The sequence below is a fragment of the Cygnus atratus genome, chromosome 3, assembly GCF_013377495.2.
Source record: "Cygnus atratus isolate AKBS03 ecotype Queensland, Australia chromosome 3, CAtr_DNAZoo_HiC_assembly, whole genome shotgun sequence".
NCBI lineage: Eukaryota > Metazoa > Chordata > Aves > Anseriformes > Anatidae > Cygnus > Cygnus atratus.
In genome coordinates this window covers 3,451,774-3,465,185 of record NC_066364.1, presented here as the reverse complement: position 1 = coordinate 3,465,185, position 13,412 = coordinate 3,451,774, and the positions used below count along the sequence as shown (strand labels likewise).

General features: G+C 48.3%; 1 protein-coding gene across 1 annotated transcript in view; it reads right to left on the bottom strand.

The window, feature by feature from the left end:
• Positions 1–596: 596 nt before the first annotated feature.
• The window catches only part of BLK (BLK proto-oncogene, Src family tyrosine kinase), a 33,105-nt gene continuing 20,289 nt past the window's right edge, over positions 597–13,412 (bottom strand). The window contains exons 7-13 of the mRNA XM_035563589.2: positions 8,817–8,966; positions 8,156–8,308; positions 7,101–7,280; positions 6,467–6,543; positions 3,700–3,850; positions 1,051–1,182; positions 597–805 (exon numbers count right to left, since the gene is read on the bottom strand). Coding sequence (XP_035419482.1) covers positions 597–805; positions 1,051–1,182; positions 3,700–3,850; positions 6,467–6,543; positions 7,101–7,280; positions 8,156–8,308; positions 8,817–8,966 — 1,052 coding nt within the window. The remainder of the gene's footprint in view (positions 806–1,050; positions 1,183–3,699; positions 3,851–6,466; positions 6,544–7,100; positions 7,281–8,155; positions 8,309–8,816; positions 8,967–13,412) is intronic.

The window sequence follows — 13,412 nt, the reverse complement described above, 5'->3', positions numbered from 1 at the left end:
TATCCTGACGCCCGAATAAAGAAATGGGAAAGGGTCGTATCCAGTTCTTTATTACGGATTTGGGGTTGGCACCACATGGAGGGGTTGCTCCAAAGCCTGGGGGCCTGGTGTGGCCCATGGAGGTGCAGAGAGGACACATCCCACCCCTGCCCGTGGCGTGAAGGGGGTGTAGTAATGCTAGCGGTGCCATCAGCGTGGGGGGACACTGTACGGCCGCCCCATACCCCACTCCTGGCTGTGTTCCCTTCTTTTTGGGGGTAGAGGGATGGCAGCTGGGGGGGCTGAGCGGCTTTTCTGCCCCCAGGTGGGTCAGGAAGGAGGCAGCAGAAGGTCACAGTAGAGTCCCCTGATGGGAGCAGCCCTCCAAGGCCGAGGAGGAAGGAGCTGCTCCAGCTCTTGGCCTCCTCTTCAGTCTTGGTGACGGCAACAGAGCTGGCAGCAGCCACCTCCCCTCACGTCCCTCCTCCTTCCCTGTCTCCAAATGCATCGTGGCAGCACACAGGAGAAAGGGAAAGGCGTGATGAGAGCCATCGCGGGGCTGTGTGGGATGGTGGCTTTCCTCCAGACCTGTCCCCAGGTGCTGCTGGGACCGTGGCCTACAGCTGCGGCTCCGGCTCGTACTGCTTCTCCGTGGCCGTGTAAAAGTCCTCAAGGACCGACTGCAGGTACTCAAAGGTCGGGCGCTCCTCGGGCTTGTTCCGCCAGCATTTCAGGATGATGTTGTAGAGCTCGGCAGGACACATGTCCGGGCAGGGCATGCGGTAGCCCCGCTCCAGGTTGCGAATCACCTCGGGGTTGGTCATCCCTAGAGGGGAACGCAACCAGCAGGAGTTATTCAGCACCGTGGGGATGCAGGGGCAAGGGTAAACCACAATTATGGGCACTATCTGTGGTTGTATTCCCCCATCCATCCCTCTGCGCCCTCCCCAACTCCCTTCTGTGGGTTTTGAAGTTTTTTGGGAGTTTCCCTCTACATGTCTCCAGGCATGAAACGTCGCTAGATGCTTTGAAGCTGCTGCATGCTCCTCCCTTACTCACAGCGCACCGTACCTGGGTAGGGGATCCTGCCATAGGTTATGATTTCAGTCAGGAGGATCCCAAAAGACCAGACGTCGGATTTGATGGTGAAAACTCCAAAGTTAATGGCCTCCGGCGCCGTCCATTTGATCGGGAACTTGGCCCCTGTCCGGAGGAAGAAAAAAGAAAATCGGGAGGTGCTCATGGGCATTAGCAAGTGGTTCCCCAAAAATTGAGGCCTTGGCTGCACCAGGGAGATGTCATGGGACATATTGAAGGTGCTGTGGAGTTAAGGAGAAATGGCCAGGGGAAGGTCATTGCTGCCTGTCTCCTGCTTCATTAAAATGTCATTTCTGCCGGGCATCACTTTGCCTCTCTCAGTTCTATTTTCTAGTGCCATCAAAGGTATTTCATTTCTCAAGACTTTTTGACATACATGTCCTTATGAACATGCATAGGTACTGATACACAGAAGCCAAATAATGGAAAAAAAATAATATATTAGGTAGCTGCTAATATGCATATTAAAAAAAAAAGAAGAAAAGAAAAAAAAGCACACATACAAAAACCCTCTAATTAAACTATTTCACTAATAAAGTTAGAGGAATCTACAGTCTTCTCACGCCTTTGCATCTCTTGTGTGTTTAGCACTGGACTCCCAGGCACGGAGCCCAGGACCAGCACCACGGACCAGCACCACGGACGCTGAGCAGCCACTGGCTGCTTCAGCAGCCAGAAGCTCTCACGGGACACCGACTGCTCCTCAGGTGCTAACCAGTGGGTTCCTGCAGCCCAAAGGATGTGCCTGTGCTACCTGAAGTCAGTGCTTACCATAGCTCGATTAGAGGCCAATGACAGTAGGATTTTTTTCTGTATAAAATTGCTCACTTCTAGGGGTCTATTTATAGCAAAAGTGCACAAATGATGCAGACATAGGTTCTCTGGTTTTCAAATCTGCGTATGTGTTCTACAAACAGAAAACATCCTGTTTGATTCTGTCCACCAAGATCTTTTTTCGGCAACTACAGCCAGCAACGACCACATGATTGCAATTTCAGTTTTGCTGAGGCTAAATAAAAAACAAAACAAAACCAACCTTGAGGCATAGGAACTGAACGTGTTAAAGACTGCAGGGAAAAACACAGTTGTATTTGTATGTATCCTCGCAGGGCTGAAAGCCCAAAGGCAGTGTGTGAAATAAGTGCCTTTGTTCTTGCATGTCATACTTTTGACAAGCAGACTGATGAGTTTAGGAAATGCAATCTATTAAGTGAAAATTGTTCAAAGAAGATAGAGGGGCAGTTGTTATTCAAGATTAAAGCTAGCTGGAAAAATGCTGATAAGAATTGTTTTCCACTGGAGATGTAGGTCCTCTGAGTATGTTAACAGAATTATACTGATTTCACCAAAACTTCTCTTAAGGACAAAAAGTCCCCTAAATAATTGCAGCAATCTCAAAGTATCCCTTCATGACATTTCACAAATGATGTTTGTGGGATTTTTCCATTTAGAAATAATTTTATATGTTGAAATGGGCATAATTTGTATCATAAAGTATACTGAGAATAGCAAGTTCAATCAGAATTTTCCTATTGTAAAATAAAAAAAAATATATATTCAATTTCCTTTCCTCAAAATATTCCATATAGGGCATCTTAGCTTCATCCCAACTCTGGAATAAGGTGGGTTTCCAGAATTTGAATTTTTTCTGGTAAGTGCCACGCCAGATTTAATTGTTTGGTTTCCATCATTTCTCCTATTTCCCTCATGCTCTATAGGGCCCCTTCACAATCTGAATGGCACCCTCTCGTAATTGACCTTGAAGTACAGGAAGAAAAGCCACAACCAGAGGAATTTGATTTAACCCTGCTGCCAGAAGGCTGTAGACAGATTTCTGCACCAACCAAACCAATTGCCACCTCTCGTGGCTGTGCTCTCCTGTCCACCACCAGCTCAGACATTCAGGAGCCCTAGCAAGGGGTTTGGCTTTGCAGGTGGAGCCATAAGGACATTTTGTGTTAATACAGGGAATATTGGGTTTGTTTGTTTGTTTTAGATGTTTTGGGTGTGCTGTTCCCTCGGGAAACACCTGCCAGGCTTCAAACCCTGTCCCACACTTTGTAAGCTGTCGTTGTTATTCAAGAGACATGATCTGCTTTGGGCTTTGCTTGCCTGGGACGTCTGAAAATTTCCCCGAGGTCCAGATACACGGCTCCAGCTCCCCTCTGCGGACCCGTGCGTGCAGTGACTGAATTACACTGCTATTTCCTTCCCTTCGGGCTGACTCACTGTTAACATGTAGGTACAGGCAGTGAGTTTCACTACTGGAGGTCAAAATTTCTCTAGGAACACAACCTGAGATTCAGCAGGACTCCCCCAAACGGTGCCAAAAGACTTTTTTTTAATCCCCTTTCCCTCTGCAAACTTCACTTGCTTTTTAATGTCCCCAAGTGCTGCTGCTTCTTGTGGGAGCCCATTTTTGGCTCTCGTGCTTGCTCTGCCTGCTTCCTGGGTGCTGACAGCAGCAGAAAGGGGGCTCTGGTCTCACGCCAATGATGGCAGTGCCCTGTGCCTGGTCCCAGCTCAGCCCTCGGGTGCCCCATGTCTTGGCAGATCTGCCTGGCAGGAGAGCTGGAGATAAGGGAAATGTGTCGGTGAGGCAATGCTGGGAACGCCACCCACCTTCTTGCGCCAAGTATTCGTCCTCGATGATCCTGGCCAGGCCAAAATCAGCAATTTTGCAGCAGAGCGTCTCCGAGACGAGAATGTTGGCGGCTCTCAGGTCACGGTGGATGGAATTCATTCGCTCGATGTATGCCATCCCCTCTGCCACCTAGGAGAGGAGGAAAGAGCCCATCTTCATCAGCACCTTCCCATGATATCTTAGCCTGGCTGCATCTCAACCCCATTTACAAATGCACAGCAAGTTTGTAGGGTTGTCCACATGCCTCCATGTGCACGGACCTCCATCCATGGATGGATGGATGGACAGACAGATCAATAAACAGGTAGATAAAGAAGCAGACAGACCCATCCATCCATAAATACATATCACCCACGCATATGTGTTTATGTGCAGCTCTACCAGCATGCAGCTGGCGTCCCAAAGCTTTAAGCAGCCAAGTCGAGCAGAGCAGAAGTGTCACTCTCTGTTTTGCTCAGAAGTTGTGGCTTTGAGCTGTGTCTGTAGCAAGGTGTGGAAAGTTGAAGCAAACCTGAAGCCACATCACTGGATTCCCAGTTTCTGCCACAAGACTCTCCCCACTAGTTATTTATAAATACTACAGATTAAGTGAATTAAAAAAAAAAAAAAGGAGAAGAAGAAGAATTAAAAAATAATAAAAAAAAAAACAACTCAAAGGGCTTGCCTGTCCCTCAGTCACGGTACCAAAGTCCAGATAAGGGACAACCAGATAATTTTCAGTAACCTCCCTATTCCCTAGCTGGTCTGCTCTGGGGTGGGGATGAGACCCCTGGAGATCCTTCCACAACACAGATGAGACTGATGTTTGTTTTCCCTGGGCTGGATCCAGACTAGGACCCATGGACACAATGTAGTATCCCTCTGATACCTACAGGATGCAGTAGAGCAGAAGACCCAGAAATGTATAGCAATATGAGTGAGACAAAGGGTATGCCCGTGGGCAAATCCCTAGTCCTGGGCAAGTCCTGCGTCCTGGGCACATGCTGCCTTCTTCAACCACCTCCAAACTTTACTTTGGGAGGTTCCTGCTCCTGAGATCCTGAGCAGGGAGCAGCTAGGGAAGGTGTCTGGTGTGTGATGAGTACCTATAAATGTGGGCAGCAATCTTTTATTGCTGGGTGATGTAGCACAGGGGGATTGCAAAGCTGTGAGGCTGCTCTATTAGCCAAGTCCAGATTTGGGCGAGGTGTTTATCAGGAGGGTGAGTGGATGCACGCAACCCCTTCTAATAATGGTTAGCATCTATTTAAACCTCTAAACGCCTGCGGGTGAAGGCAGAGCAATTTTCCACTCCATACAGATTCACATCAGCATCTCTGCTTACATGTGGTTTCAAACAGGATACTAACACATACTTTCCAATGCTGCATTTCTAACCTGTGTCAACACCCCTTCAGTGCAAGTGTTGTTTGCTGCAGTGGAAAATGGAAGATTTGATGTAATTTCCTGTCCTGATGTTAATGAGATAGCACCCAGCGATGGGCTGGTTCCAGCCCAGAGAGCTTTCGAGCTTTCACCCCTGAGACTGACCACAGGATCGAGTGCATCAGCCCAGAGCTTTCTAATTTTATCTCCAACAGATGCAATTGAATCCAAAATTGCTCTCGAAAGGGCTGGGCGCCTGTTGGGTCGTGATGTCATCCTGACGCCGCAGATGAGCAGCGATTGCAAAATATCTCTTCCTCCTCCTCTTCCTCCCAGAGCTACTGAGTGCATGTCTGAATCCTGCTGGGATCCTCCTGCAACCACCGTGTTGTCAGAGTTATACAACACCATTGCTTGGGACAAACGAGGCCATTGCCCCAGCCCCAAATGCTCCCACACACCTGCCTGGAAATGCTTTGCTGTTCCACGTGCTAAATATTGCAAGTTATAAATGTTGTGTTAAAGAACTGCATAAAGACTCGGAGCTTCTGCTGTTGGTGTCTCACACCAGCATATGGTGTCGGCTGACGGCTTTGCTGTGGAGCTGTTTGGGTCACATCTGTGAGAGCAGATTGCTCAGGCTGTGGTGCTTTCCTCTTCCATAGAAATGCATCGAGCCACGTTCTGTGGTGTAAATCTCCTATCAACCTAAGGGCTGCGTAGTACCAAGGAATTTGGACCATTCTCTTTATCACTAGGTATTTAAAATAAACCACTGGCTATATCTTTTAAGAGAAGGAATGAAAGAATGAAAAATTGAGGGAGGGAGGGAGGGAAAGGTACTAAATAAGGATGCCGCAGTTGGATCTATAACCAACTATTAACATTTACAGCCTGGAGATGCTTAGAGGGACACAAACCTATAAAGGCAAATGTTTCTTATAAATAACAATATTTCCAGATTTGAGGGAGACATAATTCTTTATGCCTAATTGTCAAGAGGGAAGAACTGTTGAAAGCCAGTGTGTCTCTATATAGAAAGTCTCTTTGTAGAGCTTTCTCATCCCTTTGGTAAAAAGAGAAACAGACTTTTTCCTGCTCAGTAAGCCAGAAAAACAAAACGAAACAAAACAAAACAAAACAAAACAACCCTCCAGCACTGTACTAAGTTCCCCAGAGTCTGCCCTAAGGAGCGCAGAGCATTGCAGAGCTGACTTGCACATGAACACGAGTGCTGAGAGAGAAACCCTCAGACAGCACACCAGGAGGTGCTGTTTTTCTCCGTGACACTCGATGCTGACACAGACTTCAAACTTGCGAGAATTTCACTGAGACAACAAATCGTGGCCTCGAGTCCGTTTCCAGAGGCTGTTCACTAACCTGAGCAGACATATCAATGAGTTTTGGGAGATTCAGCTGGCTTCCTTCTTCTGTCTTCAAGAAATCCAGCAAACACCCTGCAGAAAAGGAGAGACCGCTGTGATGCTTCCAAATAAGCCTATGCATTTGTTTTCCCTGGTGCTTTTCTGAGTATATGCAACAAATCTGCCTGAATCTTAAAGAAAATCTGAGGGTTGACAGTGGGTGTCCCCTGGAGCACCTTCTATTAGGAAAGTTCCCAAAAGCAGCCCAATTCCCCCCTCTATTAATGCACACACCTTTTGCAAAGTGCTGGACATTCTTCACCCCAAGCCTCATGGATAGAGGGGCAAAAGAAAGGACGATGTCACCATGAAGAGAGTAAAAATTTGGAATGGTCGAGATCAGAACTTTAAATGCTCTTGAAATGGAGCATCACCATCTTGTGAAGTGGCTTATGAAATTTGTGAGCACATATTTAATTACCCAGAAAGTCTCTTATAGTCCTAGAAAAAGCCTTGTAGACCATTTAGTCCTTTCCTTACAGATTGGGTACAATGCTCACCCCCCCTTCCCATTATGGATGGGAGTACCAGTCAGTTTAATGACCCGATTTTGCAGAAACTCAGCAAAAATGTTACATGAGGCTCTTTACCATTGGCCATGTACTCTGTCACAATGTAGATTGGCTGCTTTGTGACCACCGCATATAGCCGGACCAGTTTGTTATGCTGGAGCCTCTTCATCAGGTTTGCCTCTGCCAAGAAGGCGTCAGGATCCATGCTGCCCTCCTTCATGGTCTTCACAGCCACCTTGATGTTGTTCTTGTAGTAGCCTGCAAAGAGATAATGATGCAGTGAGGAATTTTGGCATCTCTACGGGCACTGTCAAGCCACAAAATAAGGAGCAGAAGAGCTGGTGGATTCGGAAACAGAAAAGTGAGTGAGTACTAAATCTCAGCACACTGGGATCTGAGCAACCAATAAGTATAAGAGGGGAAAGGAGAGGCATGGCATGTTTGTCAATCAATGTGGCTTTATCAAAAGTCATCCCTTCTCTAGGTGAAGGAGGCTCGTGAGTTGATGAGTTTCTCCCACAGCCCTCCCAGGGCCCTACCAGGGTGAAATCCCCAGAGCCATCCACTGGCTAGGTTTTCAAATAAACCAAATACTCAAGAAAACCAGGACTCTGCAGCCAGGAGGTCAGCTCAGTCTGGTGCTGGCCGCAATCTCAATTGCCAAGGCAACAGGCAACCCAAAAGGGGACAGCAGAGGAAGCTGAGCTCGCCCCACTTCCTCTCCCGCTGGTTAGCAATCGGCAGGGACGTACGAGGGATTTGGGTCTGGGTTATAAAGTAGAAGAGAGAAGCAGAAAAAGTAGGGCAGCGTCACCCAGGTAAATTACGATCCCAGATTGCTGTCTGGGATTTCCAGAGAGAATGAGAGCATGCCCTGGGAAGTGAGTACATAGTTACTTGGAGACCCCTCGCATACATCTAGCCTATGAAACCCATGCTGGACCACGGAGCCATGCAAACAACCTGTCTGGTCCTTCCAGGAGTACAGAATCTACTGCTACAGGTGTACCCATAAAGCATGTGTTCATGCTTTAGGATCCTCAAGCCCAGAGCAGTCCTGTCTTAGGGAAAGAGGGTTTTCTGTCTCCTCTGTTTATATATTTCCTTCCTGGAATGGGGGGCATTGTACTTACCCATCCACACTTCCCCAAACTGCCCACTGCCGAGTTTCTTCACAAGTTTCAGAGACTCCCGCGGGATCTCCCACTCGTCCTGTGCCCAGGGCCTCTGCGGAACCAGGGATATGCAGGGAGCTGTGAGCCTCTGGCACAGGCCGTCTACCTTCTCTGTCGGAGAAGAAACCACAGGACAGGTCAATGGGCAGTTCGACACAAAACTTGCAGCCCAAAACTAACTTGTTTCTCCATGACAGGAAGAAGTCAGCTCATGGGACACCTCCACAACTGCACAATGCTTCAGCCACTGGGATCAAGGCATCCAGAATGGGCCCAGTGAAAGGAAAAAGCTCAAGAAGAGTCACAGAGGTGCAAATTTTCCTGTCTGGTAAGTCCCAGCCCTGCTTTCCAGGCATCCCTCCTGCCTATCCCTCCAGTGTTCATCTCTTTGCGCTCATGGTAGGAGAAACTCCCTGGTTATAGGGCTGTGGGCAGAGCTCACCCTCACAATGCCCAAGGACAAAAGATAAGACATGAGAGCCCAGTTTCTGCTTGGGGGAGCACATCTGGCCCATGAGAGTGGATGGAGTGATGGTGGCTAGTAAGGCTGTCCTCCCTCTGCCCACACACTGACCCCTGAGGCAGACCCCAGGCCCATTAGGGAAGGAAAGCAACTCACGGCTGTAATGATGGATTAGCTCTGGCAGGCTGGTGAACGTCGTCCTGGGGGAGATGTAATAACCCCCGCCATCCAAGGAGCGGATCCTGTAGTGTTTGATGATGTCCCCGTGAGCAGAGTCGCTGTCTCTCACGGACAAGGAATAGGCACCTAGAGAGCAAGAAGAAGAGGGAACTGTGAGGCCAAGCAGCACCTGACTCCAGGACCAGCTACCTCCTCTTTTCTCAGCTGTAGACACTTCCCCCAACCCTTGCTGATGCCTCCTTAAGGCAGGTCTCATCAGGCTGCAAAGCTGCTAACTTCCCTCTCTCCAAGGCAAGTGGAGAGGACAAAGGTTCACCAGAGCTTTACTGGGCCTGTTGAGGCTTGGTTGGGTAAGACCTGTTCATGCAGTGGCCAACAGCCCCAAGGAAACCGCATGGCAATCAAAAACACATCACCATCCAGAGCAATCAGGCTCTTCTTAGGTCATTGTGGTCTTGCCACAGCTCCACGTCTCCCATCTGAGCTTTTCTCACCTGGACAAACACGGGACTGCAGACCCACTGGTCTGTAGCATGTCCAGAATTTCAGTTCACGGGAGAGAGAAGGCCAAGATTGACAAGAAGGTCCCTTCTCAATGTTACCCAAGGTCCCTGTGTCCCCGTTTTCCCCTATAGCCCCCGCACTAAAGGGTTCAGCTGGTAGGCACATCAGCATTGTGTGGTTCAGCCGAATTGTTCAGCCTTAAGCTTGTGTCTGTGGCTAAACCACAGCTAGATTCACATCTCGTTGCAGGTGCTTTTTGACCTCAGAGGAGCTACTCAGCTATCTCCCACCCTGATCTGCTATTTTTTCCTTATAATGGGTTTATAATCCAAACCATGGATTTTTTATTTTTATTTTTTTGGTGCCAAAAAGAAAAGCACAATATGTTGCATGGAACTTCAAGCCTATGTCAGGGTAAATTTCAATAGATGTTAGCAATGTTGTTTTTTTTTTTTTTTTCCTTTGTCTGGATCATATTTCCGGAGTAAGTTGTTATAAGCCTGCTGGGCTGTTAAAAGTCCAATACGTCACCCGGGTTGATAGGCTGCTTTTTTAATGTTTGAAAAGGCAAAGCTATATATGTTAAAAAGTACATATCTGTCATGCAGGATCATAAGCAGAAGTGGGGCATTCCACAGCGACTCCGAAACCCTAATCCTCCATGCGAGGGAAAAGTTTACTAACACGTAATGCTCACTGACTGGTGTTTCTCCATCACCAGGCCAGTTCTCACTGCAGTTTCCTGCACTGTGTCTGGAAAACATTCCTTGTACTGATAATTTTAAAAAAGTAACAATAGAAGATCATCTCTGTGGACGTTTGCTGTATTGCAGTTGATTATGGATCTTGGCAAGCAGGATTTGGGAGAGGCTAAAAGTTTTCCAAGTGCAAGCAGTTGTTTTGGGTTGAATCCTTTTCTGCAGAGACCAAACCATGAAATATGGTTGCACGTTCTTCATGGAAGACCTGCTGGTTTAAATGCAGAGCAAGGGAACCCCAAGTCTGGAAGCACACAACGTTGGCATGATGGGGTCCTGCAGTGTCCTCAATGAGGTGACAAAAAACTCCAGGAAAGGGAAAAATGGCTCATTTTTACAGTCTGTGCCTCATTGCCCAAAGGCTACAACCACACAGCTAAGGGAGAGATCTTTGGTTCCTGTTGGGTGCAGAGAAATGTCACTATAGGGCTTGTGTCCACAATGCTCAACACAAGTCCTGCTAGAGTGGATTAACCACATTCATGCATCATTATTATTATTATTATTATTACTACTAATTGTAGTAATTGTACTACTTATTGTTCTTGATGATGATGATGATGTTCTTTTAAATTCAAAGTGACTGAAGTAATATACAAGCCAAGCTATAGCTCCTCAAATTTGGGCTTGTAGGGCATGAACCCAAATGAGCGTGTAGCAGAACCCAAATGAGCGCGTTGCATGCACCGACGTGGCTCAGGGTGACCGTGGGTTTTTTGCAAGGCAAGGTCTGCGAGAGGACGGAGCCAGGCGTGGTGTGAACCCAGCTGCACTGCCGACAGAGCGCTGCAGAAGGGAGCGCAGGAATTAATGACTAACACATGTGCAGATAGGCGCCTGGGGGCTGACAGTCAGCAGAGGAGACCTGGTCTGTTTGTTGGTGTGGTTGCACCCAAAATGTCTGCTCTCCTGCAGGACCTGCTCCCCAGACCCCACTGACCCTTTAAACCCTCCTGCATCTTTCAGACCAGCGATGTGCAGCTTGCAGAAGTGACAGGGGCTGCAGGCATCCTCCAGGCCGATCCATCAGCTGCCTGCTACCAGCGTTAATCCTTATCCTGCCATTAAAGCTAATGACTGCATTTCACCCCAAGTCAGAGTTCGCTTTGCTGGAACGAGTGCTGTGGAGCTTTCCCTGTCATTCACCCTGGTCAGTTACTGTTCTCCTGGGAGCAGCAGCGTAAAGGCAAAGCACAAGGGCTGACAAGCATCATTTCCCTCTTCTCTCGATGACAGCAGTAAATTTTAAGAGTTACATGGAGCCAGGTGTATGGCAGGATCCTAATCTCCCCTGGTGGCAACCAGGATGGCCAAAAAGGAGTTCCTGCTCCTTAGCCACAAGGATATTCTTTGTCCTACAGTCCTGCATTGCCTCCCAGCACAAACCTGGGGTGGCACACAGACAGGTCCACCCTTGTACTAGATGCCAGCCTGGAGCAGCTTGGGCACAACCAAATCTTGTCCTGGGCAGCTCTGGGTCTCAGAGTGCCCTGTTCTGGGGCTGAGATCCCCAAACCGTCCCACAAGGGCTCTCAGCTCCTTTTTGTTCTAAGCATGGACAGTTTTGTATGGGAAAACTACAGAAGGTTCAAGGGATTCAGCTTCAGATTGTGCCAAGGGCTCATTCAGTCACCTAAACACGGGTGTCTTGCACTCCTTGAGATGCTGTGGGACATCTGCATGGGCCTGGCAGATACAGTGCAAAACCACATCTTGTGGAGTGCTTGGAGCCAAGCAGGACTCCGCAGATGGCTCTGAGACATCCAGGTTTGGGCAGTCAGATCAAGCCCCATTGGCTACAGCGGGACAGCTACCACATTTAAGATCTATGCTCTGGTGTCTGCATCTCCAACTGGGTCCCACTTCCACATACCACGTGTGGCATCTCCTGTTCCTACAGGTCTCCTAGGGCTCTGAGCCCTTCCCCATGGAAGCCCAGAAGATCAGGTGGGTGCCGTAGCTGAATTCATCGAGGTCCCTCCTGCCAGGAGCAGATGCAGCAGCCTTGCTGCAAGCCTTGGCACAGCTGTGTGCCTGCCTTCCCGCGGGTTTCAGAGCGATCATGACTTTGGGGGAAGGTTTGTTTACTTCCAGCAGCTTCAGCAAGGCTAACTATCCACTGAAGATTTCACCGCTGATCTGCTTCCCACACTTGACAAGGAGCTATCATCCTGGGATGCAAAATGCTGACTGAAAGAGAAGCCCCTGGGCTTGCAGAATTTCTGTATGTTTATTCATAAGCAAAATGAGCCAGTGGCACTGTTAGGATGGGCTGTGAATAGGTACTGCTCCAAGGCAGGGTGCAGGATGCATCACTCTGTGGCTGAGTCCAATATGTGTATTATTATCCTTAGCTCGACCCAGTGCTCGGCTCTGAAGGTCAAATGTTGCTCATGTTGTGTAAAGGGAATGAAAATGATTGAGGAAAAGAAGGAAGAACCTGTGGGGTTTGAAGGGTAGGGTTAATTCCACATCATTGCTCTGGACATTTCATGGTGGGTCACAGGGAGCTTTACATCAGTGAACTAAGCATCAGAGGCCATTTGGAGATGTGGGGCTTCTTCTTTTCCCCTTCTCCTTACAGAGGAGGAAACTGTGGTTGAGACCGATCAAATGCTGTCACCGTGGCCTTTCAAGCAGCCTAAGACATGGCAGGATTTTGTTAGAAGCTGGATGCATAGGGTGATTCAGAGAAGGACAGGGTGTTTGAAGGAATAGCAGACATATTTTGAGACAGAATATCAAAAATGGCACGTGAAATATTTCAGAGCAGAAGCCAACCTCTCGCCATTTGGGATCAAGAGGGGATTTCATGGGGCTGAAATACACTACTTCTGCTAACGCAGATATCACACACCTCCAGCCAAGTTTGCTTCTTGCCAGCAGAAATGGGAAGTTAAAGACCAGTCTAGCCTGGTTATTTCTCCTTGAGCCTCAGGACTCCACCAGCATTGTCCAAGCTCCATGCAGCCTAGACCCACTCACACCCCAGAGATTGGAGGGCACGATTTCATCCTGCGTTTGCAGATCATGGCAAGCAGAAGCACCAAACAATTGTCCTGTGAAAATGCAAGGGAAAGTCCAATCCCAGCCACGTGTAACATTTCACAGGGGAGAAACCAAAGCACAGCGAGAGTAAAGAGGTATCCTGAACTCCAAAAGGAGCCTGTTCAGAGCACAACCATGGGCCATTATGAGCATCATTTCCTCCATGCCCAAAACACGCCTGCTGGCCCAGACGATGCAAGGAGAGCAAAGTAGGGAAGAAGCAATGTGAAATACCCACGGGAGCACCTAAACCAACTTCCAG